The following is a 14869-nucleotide window of genomic DNA, read 5'->3' as shown; positions in this document are numbered from 1 at the left end:
ACACTATCCTCACATTTTACGACTGGGATTTATTAAACTTTTGAGTGTTTTTCCCAGAAATCTTTGTCATTTTTGCAGAAGAAATCACTTGCACTTTAAAAAAAAAAAAAAAAAAAAAAAAGTATTTATTTTTCAATATTTATTCGCAACAACAGATATGATATATAATAAATACAGTACCAAAAGCAGGCATAAACTAATCCCGTGATTCAAGTAGGAAAAAAGTGAGGAATTTTTATACATGAGCAATAAAATAAACAATATAATGAACTGAGCTGATACCCTCAAGGATAACTTAAATGTCAAAGTATTAAGATAGTATAGACAGGGGGACAGTTGCACTTTTGAAGGATATTCCGAGTTACAGAAAACTGACTAACTCTTAAATACAATTATTTCCCCAAACAAACGTATAGTCCACTTTTATACATTCCAGATATAAGCAACCTCCAAAATCCTCCTGATTGTGTCCTTGCAAATGAAAGAAACATGCGTCCATATACATTGATGTTTAATGCAGCAGTCAAGGGCACTAATCTCACAGATGCACATTTATTGAATACATAAATTGAGAACTTGCAGGCCGTATATTGAAGTGGAAACCTGATATGAAACCTATAGGGAGTTTATGTACAGAGGACTACTACTTATAATGCAAATTGGATTTCACCTTGTCCTGCCCTACTCATATCCCAGCATTTATATAAATGTAGACTTATTAACACTACATCGATTTCACTATTGTTTGCGTACTATTATGGTGGCAATGCATGTAGGATATTGGAATCTGAGTCATTGAGATGGGTAACTGTCAATGGGATTGGGAAATGCTTTTTATATTTCACTTGCTGCCAAGGTACAGGAGGAAAGGGTATGAGACAGATGGAGGGACTGAGGGAGGAGAGACACATGTAGGGAAAGAGGGGCAGAATAAGATATCTGGGGGGGGGGGGATTGGAGAGACACATGGGGGAGGTGGGAGAGGCACATGGAGAGGTTGGTGGGGGAATGAGATACTTGGAGGGGCTGAAGGGGAGGGAATGAGGCACCTAGAGGGGCTTGGTGGAGGGACACATAGAGAGGTTGGTGGGGGAATGAAACGCAGGCAGGACTGCCATCAGAAATTTCGGGGCCCCTGACACAGGCCCCGAGGGCCCATTCTGAGTCAACCCACAAAGGATGGCTTGTGTGGTGTGTAAAATGGATACAGATTGCACATTTGTATAATGAATGTAGTTTTGTGTGTTTTAGATAAAGTGTGTGTTTATGTTGTGGTTTTAGTGTGTGTATGGTGAATGCTGTGTGTGTTTGTGTTGTGGTTTAAGTGTGTGTATGGTGAATGCAGTGTGTGTTTGTGTTGTGGTTTTAGTGTGTGTATGGTGAATGCAGTGTTTGTGTTGTGGTTTTAGTGTGTGTATGGTGAATGCAGTGCGTGTTTGTGTTGTGGTTTTAGTGTGTGTATGGTGAATGCAGTGTGTGTTTGTGTTGTGGTTTTAGTGTGTGTATGGTGAAAGCAGTGTGTGTTTGTGTTGTGGTTTTAGTGTGTTTATGGTGAATGCAGTGCGTGTTTGTGTTGTGGTTTTAGTGTGTGTATGGTGAATGCAGTGCGTGTTTGTGTTGTGGTTTTAGTGTGTGTATGCAGTGTGTGTGTTGTGGTTTTAGTGTGTGTGTGTTGCGGTTTTAGTGTGTATATGCAGTGTGTGTGTGTTGTGGTTTTAGTGTGTATATGCAGTGTGTGTGTGTTGTGGTTTTAGTGTCTGTATGCAGTGTGTGTGTGTGTTGTGGTTTTAGTGTGTGTATGCAGTGTGTGTGTGTGTTGTGGTTTTAGTGTGTGTATGCAGTGTGTGTGTGTGTTGTGTTGTGGTTTTAGGGTGTGTATGCAGTGTGTGTAAATGTGGGGGCTGTATGTAAAATAGTGGGCTGCATAGGGGGGTGGGGGGTGGGACGGGAGCCTTTTTGGTTGCATTTACATTTTATTCCCCCCTCCTTACTTCTTACCTGGCCAGGGAGGGGGGAGATCGCATCCCTGGTGGTCTGGTAGTCTGCGAGCTGTGCTGTTTGCCGTGCGGATTGTTGCCGTGACAACGTTCTGCCGGCCGCGGAGCTCGCGAGAGTTACGGGCAGGAGCAGCTGGAGAGTTAAGATGGTGCTGGCTGGTCCCCGTCTGCATTCTACAGGTAGCCGGGGCCCGAGGTGAACATATAGATAGCAATAATCGCTATCTATATGTGCACAAATGGAATGTGGGGCCCGGGACTCCCTGAGCAGTCCGGGCCCATGACAACCATTATGGTTGTCATGCCCTGATGGCGACCCTGCATGCAGGGGCTGGGGAGAATGAGATACTTGGAGGGGAGGGAATAATGGGATACTTGGAGGGGCTAGGAGGGAATGAGACACATGGAGATGATGTGATGGGGACGATTCACATGGAGGGGCTGTGGGGGAGATGAGACACACGGAGGGACTGTAAGGGGAATATGACACATGTATGAGCTGTGGGTGGGAGAGAATGAGACACATGGATGGGCTGTGGGGGAGGCACGACACACATGGATGGTGTCTAGAGGGAGGAATGAGACAATTTTTGCATCGGGGCCCAGTGGTTTCTAGTTATGCTTCTGCCCCAGACCACACTCATACTTGATTTCTGGGTTGCAAATACACTTATACTATACGTATACTACCATAATTCTTGTGGCAGGTATCTCCAATATAATAGAAAGGGGTGACATGGAGTAAACTGGACACTGCACGTCAGACTAGCCACTGCTCTTGCTGCTAAAAGGTAAAGTAAGCATAAAGGAGGGTTATTGGTTTACATACATATACAAAATACACACAATACCACATACACCACCCACAAATTGAATACCACATACTGCTCACCCACATACACAAAGTCGCGCCCTTCAAAGTAACCACAGCCCCAATACAAACACTAGGATTGAAAATAAAAATAAAAATAGGACCTTCACTCCAAGGGACTTCAAAGCCATGTTTTAGCACATTGCTGTTGTTTCAGGGAAATCTGCTCTCACATTGACATGTAGGGTGCCGGGCAGATCATTAAAGGGATAGTCTAACCAACAAAACAACTATAGCTTAATGAAGCAGTTTTGGTGTATAGAACATGCCCCTGCAGTTTCACTGCTCAATTCTCTGCCATTTAGGAGTTAAATCACTTTGTTTATGCAGTTCTAGCCACACCTCCCCTGGCTGTAAGTATCCCTTTAACAAGCACCCTTATTGCATGGACAATATGTCTGTCTGATATGGTGTGTGTTTGTGTGGTAGTGTTTATTTATGCAAATGTGTCAGTATGAGCAGTAGTGTGTGTGCGCAAGTCTTTGCCGAGAAACAGGGAAGTGTAAAATTGGTTGTGGTTGTTGTCAATTCATCACTAAGCTGTGAGCTCAAGTAGGGAGGGCTGCGAGGGCGTAAAACTGTCTTTCCCGGGGGCCTTGTAAAAAAAAAAAAAAAAAAAAAATGAAAGATGACTTGTCATGTTGTATCAGTTGGATTAATTCTTCACTTTAATTTTTATTTATGTATTACCAATACTTGCATTAGTGGTACCACAGCCTGTTTATATGTGATTTGTGGTCATCCTTGCTCCAAATGAACAATGCATGCACTTCTGAATCTCCTCCTCACTCTGGAGGTTGACACATTTTATAGTTAATTTGTCAGCTGTGATATCTTCAGTCCCGGAATTGTCAGATTCCCCCATCAATCATGGAAAATAGAAGAAGAACAGAGAGTTCAAGGTTGTTCCTCCTGGATCATAGAACATTTTTAGCAATCCTAGGTGCCTTGTTCCACATCTAATCAATGCAGTAGTCCGGTACATCTACAAAACAAAACTTCACAATTGAACAAATTGAACAATGCTCTTATTTTAATACCTCTTCTCGGTGTCTTCTTGTGCACAATAACCACTCCAAAAAAATCAACTTAATTACCATAGAAAGGGTAACACATTTCATTACCCTCCAGAGAGCTAGTTCCTCAGTAAACTCGGAATAGGCAATAGGTAAAGATGGAAGAAACAGAACTAGGACAAACGAGAGCCTGGGGCATTAATATACATCGGACGACTCTGCTTTCTGAACACAGATGGTTGTACTATAAAACACCTTCAACGGATGCTCAAGCCCTCCCCCCCTCGTCACCGTGGAATATGTCGTAGCTTCATACCCAAAATTCTAATTTGAGGACTTAATTGAATCTATCAAAATGTAACAGATCTTTCAGATTGTTACACATGCATAATTCAAATATTAATAAATAAAAATTAAAGGAGATATCACTTTCCTTTAGTGTTTTTCTCCAAAAAAATGAATCCTTTGGCAACAAGCCTTCCCCTCCTCTAAATATATTTATCGCTGCCGGCTGCTTAAAACCTAGAGCTAGACACAAAATAGTAACTGGATGCTTAATGCAGCTTGCAGCAGAGAGCACTGGGCAGGTGCATGTAGCTGATGCTGTTATGCCAGCACTAGACTTGAACCAATCAGGAGACGCTGGGAGGGAGAGGGAGAAAGAGAGAGGGAGCTGGGATTTTTTTTCCACTTATTTCCATTCTTTATTTGGCAAGGAGGATTCAGTGCTTGTGAGACTCTGTGTGTGATGGAGGACGTTCGCACACAAAGCATCCTTTTCCATTTCTGAACAGGCTCTTTCCTGCATCTGCCCGTTAGCTGACACTTCATTCCCTCGTTTTGAAACCTCATCAATGCGGTTCTTCAGACTTACCTTTAAGTGTTTTGTGGATTGCTTCTGAACCCCCTCCCCGGCTTCCCGTGGTTCTCTCACAATATTTTATTTATTTTTTTGTCTTTTTTTTTTTTTTTTTTTTTAAGACTGAATAAATTTTAAAAAAAGAGTAAATATTTTTTATTTGCTGTGAAAATAAAGAAAAAAAAATATCTAAACCTCAAAAATGAGAAGTATACCATCGACTCCGAAAGAAAAGAACGCAGGTATGTGACCGTACGTTTATATATGTGTAGTAAAAAAAATAAAGAAGAGAGAAAATAGAAAGATAGCATTGAAACAAGTCTGAGGATAAACGCTTCATTCATTAATTCTCGATTCATAAAATAATAAAGGGCTCTTTATCTCTCCTGGCACCTACTGAATTTTAACATGCACACAGAGCATCGTCATTGTATTACTATAATACATTGAAGTCATATGTTAATTCAGCAGAACATCGTACAGTATCTAATTTGTAAAGTTGTTTGTAAGTCCACTAATGTATGTAGCAAATGCAAGGCTGTATTTGAAAGTGGTTATTTGGCGAAGCAGCGTGTGCCCAACGCCTCCGTGTCTGTGCCCATTTCCGCATATACACCACGCATGCAATCTGCACGGACTGGTGCTGCTCTGTGTAAGCTCTGCAGATGTGTGGGTGAGGTGCTTACGTCTGAATAGGCACGTCCGCACGCATTGAAACTCCATTCAAGAGACTGCTCATGGTGGGGATGCCGGCTCACGCATATTTAGTCTCCCATATGGTCGTAGACATCTTGACGTTAAAGGACAGGATAAAGAAGTGTTTATTAGGGTGTCCAGATGTCTCCTTTAATCTGGGATGCTTATGGAAAATCTATACTGCAAGATTGTATCACATTTACTGCTTCACTGCTGAATTTTTTTTCTTCAATTTTTTATGAAGAACATGCCCAGTTCTAAGAGAGAAATGTGGTCCATATCAAATAAATAAATGAAATAGATAGATATAATATGTGCGTGTCTTGTCAACAGAGGATGTGATTGTTGCACAGTGACAGTTCTACCCCTCCCCCGATGTAAGAAAAAAACCCTAAACTGTCGCTATTGATTCTAGGATACATAAACCTTATAGACAGACACGTACGCATCAGTGTAGAATGTTATATTAAAGAAAAAATTTCTGACTTGAATTTAAGTGGGGGATGTTCCGAATGACTTTGTTCAGATGCTGTAGTTTTTTTTAGATGGTCCGTTTAGATCTGTTTATCTGTCTATTAAAGAATGCCTTGTGTGTCACTGCATATCCCTGTTTATAAGCCACACGTGCGTTACAAATTAACCAGAAAATACCAGAGCGCCAATCATCAGCCTGGCATTTTCACCCAGTGAGTGCCAAGCTATTTGTCATTGTGCTGTGCATAGACGAACACAGGCATAGTATGTTTGATACTGTAAGGTTTTAGAGTAAACGATGGCTGATGCATGCTATACTATATTTCATTCAAGCCATTCTACTGGTTGTTTTTAGAGGCTAAACCTTCTAAAGCAGGTTGATGCTACTGGAGTGATTTATTTATAGTACGTTCTTATTGCTGGAAAGAATATATTTTCTGCAAGCATATCTGAATGTTTATTATTGCTTTGCTATAAAGGCAGGTCTATGAATAATAGGAGCATTTAGAGGAGCACTATAGCATTAGGAATACAAATGTGTATTTCTAATGCTATAGTGCCCTGTTTGACTGTTTCGGTCTCTGGCTCCCAACTGTAGGGAGTAAAAAAAATATATTTTACTTACCTTTTTTCCTTCAGTGCACTGGTCTCCCCAGGGAAGCTCCGCCTCCTTGGCTGACATCACCATGAACGATCATCTCTGCCAATCTCATGCTTTCCTATAGGAAGCCAGTGCACATGCACAGCAAAACACCATGCTGTGCCAATCAGATGGTCTTTATGAGCCTATCTGATTGAAAAAGCAGAGGTTTACTTTGCTATTTTTACAGAGGTGCCTATAATGGCTGTCTGATGACTACCACCATTTAAACCCTACAATGTAAATATTGCCATTTCTGCAGAACTTAAAACAGGGGGACATGACACCCAGACCACTTCAGTGAGATAAAGTGGTCTGGTTGCCTGTAGTATCCTTTTAAATGACGACGTGTCATTGGAACATACACAATAAGCATTTACTCAATTGGTCTGGTTAGGATTTACAGTAGATGTTAACATTACTGTTAATTTCAGAAAAAAAAACCAAGTATGTTCTTACTAAACTGTCGACCAGTGCTGATTGTATCATCTAAAATATAACAATGCAATCCAGCCCTCCTTATCATGGCCAAAAAATGACTTCCACAAGGTCATTAAACAAATGTAATATGATCTCAGATTAACTTTCCACTACAGTGAAACACAATTACGAGGTTTCATCTGTTACGGATGACAATACACTCAATTTAGATGATAGATCACTGAGTTACACATACGAGCAGTGTCCTTTCTTACAACTCCCTAAAAACACAATGGGACAACATTATTTTGAGTATCAACATCACATCATTCATTGTGTTGTTCTAGTGCTAATCTACTGGGGTGATACAGGCTCCCACTAAGGTGAAAGGGCTATAGACCAATGCTATAAACATCAACAAAGTATGTCATTGTTTTCACAACCCGCATGTGTGTGTTTGTGTCTGCATTGTACTGTGCGCATAACACAGCACACAGGAGGTGCCATTGTGGATACCAAAGTGCATGATTCTTTCTTGGCACTGCATGGACCTCTTATTGCCTGCAAAACAATGCAGATAGCTTTAACACTTTGAAGACCAGAGTGGTGAAAACTACAATGAATCTTTTACCAAAAGTGAAATCTTAACACTGCAAGGATTCTTTGAGTTTATGGTAATAGTGTTCAGACTTGGACTTCTTCTGACTCAAGACAGAAGACTAAGGAAAGGTCACTGTGTTAGAGAACAGTTGTGGACCAGGTAGCTCTGTAGATCTTGATAAATAACTTCCCTTCTATGATTCTCAATAATGAGCTGGCTATCCTTTAGTCTTACTTAGGATTATGTGAGTTTTGGTTCAGTGATGACTCTATTAGCTGCGCAGCAAGCTTCAAAATACTTTTTTCCTGACACTGTTGTAGGTCTCCTACCCAGTGTGATTTATATACAATTAGTTTATTACCAGTAACCGACTACTATGGTGTTTATCATCCCCAGGGTATAATATAATCCCGTAATGGTATATAAACAACTCCTTGTAGAGGCAAAGCTGAGGACATTCTGTAAATTGTCTTCTTAGTGATAACAACCTGAATCAAAGCCAATAAACAGTACCTTGTGGTGAGTTGACAGGCAACAAAAAAAAATAATATGAGCTAAAGTGTTTGTGTGTGGTGGGAAGTAATCCAACATTTTTAAAGTAAGTTGTTAAAGACACACTATAAGCACCATAACCATGACAGCGTGGTTAAAGTGCCAGGAGTGCTGGGTGCCCCCCAATTGTATAAAGTCGAACCATTTTTTTTTAATGGTTTGACTTGTAACCTGGAGCCACAGGGTGGCACCTCCCTGCCTCAACTACCAATGCCAGAGAGCTTGAAGTGACATATTCAAGGTTGCAGTAAGGTTCGTGTTTGAGTTAATGTCATGAAACAAATTACAACACGGACAATTTATTTATTATCAATATGGATAACAGCAGGAGGAACTGACACGGTGTGATAAATCCTGTTACTACTGCTGAACATCAAGGTCAGCTGAATGATATTCAACAATATTATGCATTGTTAAAGGAACACTCCAGAGTGGTCAGCTGATGCTCTCAGCACTGCAGGGATTAGCTCAGTAGAGCAAACAGAAATTCCTGCTTCTGGCTCTCTGGCCCCTGCCTTGCAAAGACTTCTCATTGAGTTGCATTTGGGAAGTCTGTGATTGGACAGTCACAGAATGTCTGGGCAGGGGTTAGAAGGGCAGGGCTTACAGAGGCTGCAGACAAGAGAACTGCAGCTTTTGTAGGCTGGTTTTATATATACTTCCAGTGGAAAAGTGCATAATTAAATGCATACATGTTTTCATTGGAGACATACGTACTAAACTGTAGTTTTCATTGCTTTTGTACTTGGGCAGTGGGTTATCCCTTTAAATTGGAAATTTAGTTTGAATTCCTGAAAATTCTTACTCTAGTGAAAAAGCTGTTTGTGTGCTAGAATCCATGTGCCAAATAGTTTATCACAGCTGAACAAAATTTGCTGTGATTTTCTCAAAATAATTTTCTAGTAAAAGGATTTCTTGCCTTGCATTGCAGATCATGCTAACCTGCCATTTAAAAGATCTGTGTGGTCAGCCAACATATGCATATATAAAAACATTATCTATATTTCCACGAGACTGTTTCTGACTTAATATTATTTTTAGGCATATGATATAAATAAATGTTAAATTTCAGCAGGCTTCTGATATATATATTTTTTTTTTGCTAAAACTGCTGTCTCTACAAATGGAAATGGATCTCAAAAACATCCTTAGTTGGCAGGTGCTCACGTAATGTACTGAATACTTCTGCAATTAGATTGATTGTTGTGTTAAAGTGTCATTGACTCAGTAAGTACTTGGCAACATCAATGTACTCTCTGCAAGACACGACCAGAGTACTGAAGTATTAATTGATCCTATCGCTTCCATTTCCACACTTCTGCTCTAGAATGCACAGGGTCTTAATGACCTTGTTGATTGACCTTGGTTTGCTTTTAAATGAAAATGCCTGATGATGTCATCCTTGAAACCTCCCTTCATGCAGAGGTTTACTTCCAAAAACAATAAACTGGGGTAAGCTGGCAACCACAGTGTAGGCCAAATTAGCCAAGTTGGGAGGGTAAAAAAAATCTGTAATTCGGAAGACAATTTTTTTTCATTAACTGCAGAGAAAACAAATTTTTCATTGAATAAACCCCTAGGTGAGTACAAACCCACGCAGCTGCCTTTTTGTGATAATATTCAAACTTGGCTCTTGGGAAGGACAGATAGTGATAAAAGCATATGAATAATGCCCTTCATAAATCTTACTTCTGACACTATGCTGTTACCACTGCAGTGCTCTGATGCACATCCTCCCACTGATGTGTGTAGGTGTCTGTGGGCTGAACACAGTCATTTAGGGCCCTATGGGATGAGTCAGTGCTCTGCATTGTGATGTCAGAAGCTTGATTCCAACACAGCCTTAGAATACATTATCAAGGCAGGAAGAGGTTTTTGCATTTAAGGCAACCATGGTTGTCTCCCATCTTCCAGCTTCCGATCGGGATCATTTGTAGAAAGACTATGTAAAGTCACATTGCTTTGTATCATGAGGCTTTCATATTTCAAAGCATTAACCCATGCGGCATGCAAATCTAGGGTGACATACATAATCTATCAGCTTTTATTTTGCAAAGCAAAGCATTACCACTGCTTAAGTCTTACATTAGGGCAGTGTTTCCCAACCCAGTCCTCAAGGCACACCTACCAGTCCAGGATTTAAGGATTACCCAGTTTTGTCTAAGGTGTTTTTACAAAAAAAAGTAAAAACACCTTAGACAAAACTGGGTAATCCTTAAATCCTGGACTGGTAGGTGTGCCTTGAGGACTGGGTTGGGAAACACTGCATTAGGGGTATTGCATACCTCCCGCAAATGTTGCTAGAACAGACCTGTGGCTTGCAGAGAATTATGGGAATTGTAATCCACCAACATCTGAGCAGCCCTAGCCAGACCAGCGACCTTTAACCATCTTTGTGCAAAATTCACATTCTGAATTGTCCCAGATTCTGAGTTTTAGAGAGATGCATATGTCTGGAATGGACCACGTGGGGTTAAGCACTAAAGTCCAATATATTTGGAATTAACAGGGTATTCAAAGTGAATTTAAAGTTTTAGTCCAAATAGCCAATTTGGAAATATACTTCAAATCACTGTTTCCAGTTCAGTAGTTTAGCCTACAATTACTTTGACTTACTCTGAATTCTTGACAATTTAAACTTCAGTGAATAACACTGACATTGAATATAAACTGGTATAAAATGGGCTTCAGTCAGTCAAAGCATTTGGGAAGCAGATACTCACATACTTGCATTAGGCCATACATGGGAATGATGAGATTGATAGGGTGCCGAGCACATTGCTTATGCCTGTCAACTTTGACGTTTGATGACTGCTGTGCTTGCATGTCTTGATGGTAAGATGAATCATGCACAAGAAACCTGAGAGGAATTAAAATGTTGCAGTAAATGTTCTGCAGTACTAACTTTGTCAATCAGTTCTATTTTGATATACTCATTCCATTTTATTGTTTCTCATTCAATATGCCATGGATGGAATACTGTGAATCCCTAAGTCCCTCTCCAAATATTTTCTCATTATTTATCATAGTTTGCTTCCCTTATCTCTAATTTGTAAATCTAATTATGGCCCATCATTTGGATCGTTGTGAAATCCCACCAAGAAAAACATCCAGTCAATTCGCAGTGGATCACGTTCTCATATTGTTTTTCCTTCCTATGGAAACATATAGCAAAACTGAAATGGGGAATGCTTTAATGTTATTTATATTTGCAACTTGCAGAACCGTCTTTAGAGATCTGTAAGATCCCAAAGGACAGAAACTTCCCTAATCTGCTTGGGACTTGTTTAGTAAAGTCGTTTGTTGTGTTGCTATTGCAATATATTCAATGCTAAAATAGTTTAGTTATATCTAACTTACTCCGAACAATATAGGGTTCCAACTTCCTACTACTTGTGTTCCCCATGCTTCCATATTGATTTTCCTTAAAAATGTTCATGCCTGGAGATCCAAGTTTTGCAATTTACCCATAGTTTCTGGAAAGAAGCAATAGAATGTCTTTATCTCAGTATCAAAGAAGCCAAAATACTGTGTGGTAGAACAATAATCATAGGCAGTTGTATTTACATAGTCTCTTTTCCCTGGTTAGGTATTGAATTAAAGCTTAGATGGCTGCATAGTTTTCATATAAGATTAATGTGCAAACAAAACGTTAGAAAGGTGCACACAGAACTGCCGGATGTTGAGAGTTGGGGCCATTTAGGACAAGTCATATATCTCAATTGGTGGCATTTGAAAGGTTTTCCCAAAGAAACCACATTTTGTGGAAAGTATGTTCCATGTTGTTTCTTCTGTGAGACATTTGCTCTCACACTATATGAGTACTTAAAGGGACACTATAGTCACCAGAACAACTACAGCTTATTGAATTTGTTCTGGTGAGTAGAATCATTACCTTCAGGCTTTTTGCTGTAAACACTGTCTTTTCAGAGAAAATGCAGTGTTTACATTACAGCCTATTGATAACTCCACTGGCCACTCCTCAGATGGCTGCTAGAGGTACTTTCTGGGGTAGTGCTGACATTCAATATTTACACTCTCTGCATGCAGACACTGAACTTTCGTCATAGAGATGCATTGATTTAATTAATCTCTATGAGGAGATGCTGATTGGCCAGGGCTGTGTTTTACTTGTACTGGCTCTGCCCTTGATCCGCCTCCTAGACAGTATCAGCCAATCCTATGGGAAAGCATTGTGATTGGCTCAGACCACCACTTCTGATGATGTCAGCAGGCACAGGCAGGTCAGAGGCAAACATGGGCAGAGGCAGCAGCTGCAGACTTGAATACAAGTAAGATTTGACTACATTTAGGGAGGCAAGAAGGGAATGGGGGGGGGGTAGATGGTGGTTTTAACACTATAGGGTTAGACATATAGGTTTGTGTTCCTTACCCTATAGTGTTCCTTTAATTTGTAAAATGATTGTGATAGAGAGGAAGCAGCGGTGTAGTGCCAAAGTACCACGCTTGGATGTTTTTTGAGGTGTTTTTTTTAGTTGCTGCAATAACAAATGACGCGAAATACATTTTACTGGTTTCAGGAAAGAGGAATGGTAAATATCCATGCACAGATTTGGTTGAAGAAGAGAGCCAGACAGCTTAAATGCTAATTGGGAAATATTCTCCTGTGGGATCAATAAGGAGGGGCAATTCCACCTCATCACAATATAATGCATTAATTTAAGGTGGGAGGTACACTGCGTTAAACCATAGAGGACCCCTGCTCCTTCCCAATTATCTCCTTTTGTAGGTCATCAGCTCATCTTGCTTTATAAGAGCAAGCATTTTAAGGTTAAAAAGGTATGGTAGCAAATTGAGATTCCCTTCTTAGCCAAGGCAGTGCCCAGATTTCTGGATTTGCAAATATTTACAAAATTGTTTGTGGAACAAATTACTTTTGGTACAAATCTCAGGGAAAGGAAGTAACTTCCCCTGTGATCTGAGCTCACCAAAGTACTAAGCCCCTTGTCATTCCATGTCTGTAGAGGAAGGTAGTGCAGAATGCCCACGGTAGCACTGTCTATCAAACAGAGGGCCGGATAACTCACAGAAACCTTGTCCTAGAAGGAAAAAAACAATTTGAAGGCCCCAGAGGCCTTTGAAATGGAGGGTTTTTATATAAATACTCTATGTATCATGGGGCAATCTGGAAGACCTCCATAACTACTCATTGGAGGAGGCCATGCTGAGCAAAGAAAGAAAAGGACTGGGATACGAGTGCCCCTTTGTCATACACAGGATTCCCAAATATCCATCCTCTCATGAATGGTAAAGAGTTGTCTACATAACTGTTTAGGGTGTTTTCCAAAATATTTATATGGGCGTTTTTAAAAAAAATTCTTCAGAGACTATAGATAAAGTGGTAATGCTCTGCAAGAAAACAGTTAAATAATAAAGGAGCAGAAGGTGCTTAAATGCTTGGCTATAGATTCTCGAAAACCAATAAGGGTCAGGACTTTTGCGTCCGGATAAACCCTGGACAACCTTCTCCACAACCTTGGTTGAAGTCTCCGGTGACAGAGTATGCATGTTGTCTTGTGTAAGAAAGGGAATGTGCAATTTGTTTAGGAAATTGTAGATAGAAGGTGGACTTGGTTGGGCAACTAATGGTTCTTTATTTAAGTTATATAAAGTAGCATAAAAGTAGGTAAACACATCCGCTATCCAGGTTGGGTTAAGAATCTTATGACCTTGGATCATATGGAGTTGGAATATATAATGGGCACAGTAGAGATAGCCAACTAGTCCCTCAGCTTTCTTGCTAAGTGTTTGCCCATTTTGTTAGATACATATATACCTGCTTTAACCGTCGGAGATATTGCTCTCCTGTATAGTCCATTTTATTTTGGCCAGTTTGCATACTGTAGAATCGGCATGAGAGATCTAATGTGGTTAGTTCAGTTTCCAGCTGCAAAAGATACACCTGACTGCTATCTGAATCGGTCTACCATGGATTACTGCTACATGAGCAAACCATAGATATGGTCGGCCTATGTGTGAAATGTCTTTATTTGACTGCAGTCACTGATGACATCAGGATACAATATCACACCTATGCCCTTAGTTACTGTCATTGAAAACCAACTAGGGAGCAGAAAATGCAAATTGCTCCATTACATGGCATTATGGGTAGAAAGGGAATTGAATTCTCCTCCATATTTTCCAATGCTGCTGAAGGGTGTTGCTATTTTTCTAGACCTCTAAACCTGATCACAGCTGCAGACCTTTAAACCTCTTCTGTTTCCACTGCTCAAGGTTAAAGGAACGCTCCAAGCACCATAACCACTGCAGTATACTACAGTGATTTGAGTGTTTCTTTAACGGCATATATCAAAGAGCATCATTTGGTAGAACTGTCTTGTAGGATATAGAAACATATAAAGGATAGAGACAATATGGCTATTAAGTATAAATCTACTTATACCATAAATATATTGTGTAAAAAAAATTACAATTAATTTGTTCAAATCCTTAATGAGACACAGGGATATAAAAAAAAAAAAAAACCTGAATATTAGTATTTATTAGTAAAATATTCCTTATTATACCTTTTCTAACTCACATTAAATACTCGGTGATAAAAAGAAATATACACCCAACAGCATATGTTCATAAACAAGACATCCCATAACTTTATCTGAGAGATTCACTAAAGAATTAAGTCTCAGGAATGTAAAGTGCTATATTTAGTCTGAAATAGCCAAAATTGAAATCATTTTCCAAGTCTGCTCTGTGTTCAGTTT

At 39.9% G+C, this 14869-nt stretch overlaps 1 protein-coding gene across 1 annotated transcript in view; it reads left to right on the top strand.

The window, feature by feature from the left end:
* The first annotated feature begins 4596 nt into the window (after positions 1-4596).
* The window catches only part of LOC134568263 (sodium- and chloride-dependent creatine transporter 1-like), a 90555-nt gene continuing 80282 nt past the window's right edge, over positions 4597-14869 (top strand). The window contains exon 1 of the mRNA XM_063426705.1: positions 4597-4985. Coding sequence (XP_063282775.1) covers positions 4946-4985 — 40 coding nt within the window. The 5' untranslated portion in view covers positions 4597-4945. The remainder of the gene's footprint in view (positions 4986-14869) is intronic.

Source organism: Pelobates fuscus, chromosome 7 (genome assembly GCF_036172605.1).
Source record: "Pelobates fuscus isolate aPelFus1 chromosome 7, aPelFus1.pri, whole genome shotgun sequence".
NCBI classification, from domain to species: domain Eukaryota; kingdom Metazoa; phylum Chordata; class Amphibia; order Anura; family Pelobatidae; genus Pelobates; species Pelobates fuscus.
This window is presented reverse-complemented; position numbering and strand designations above follow the sequence as displayed.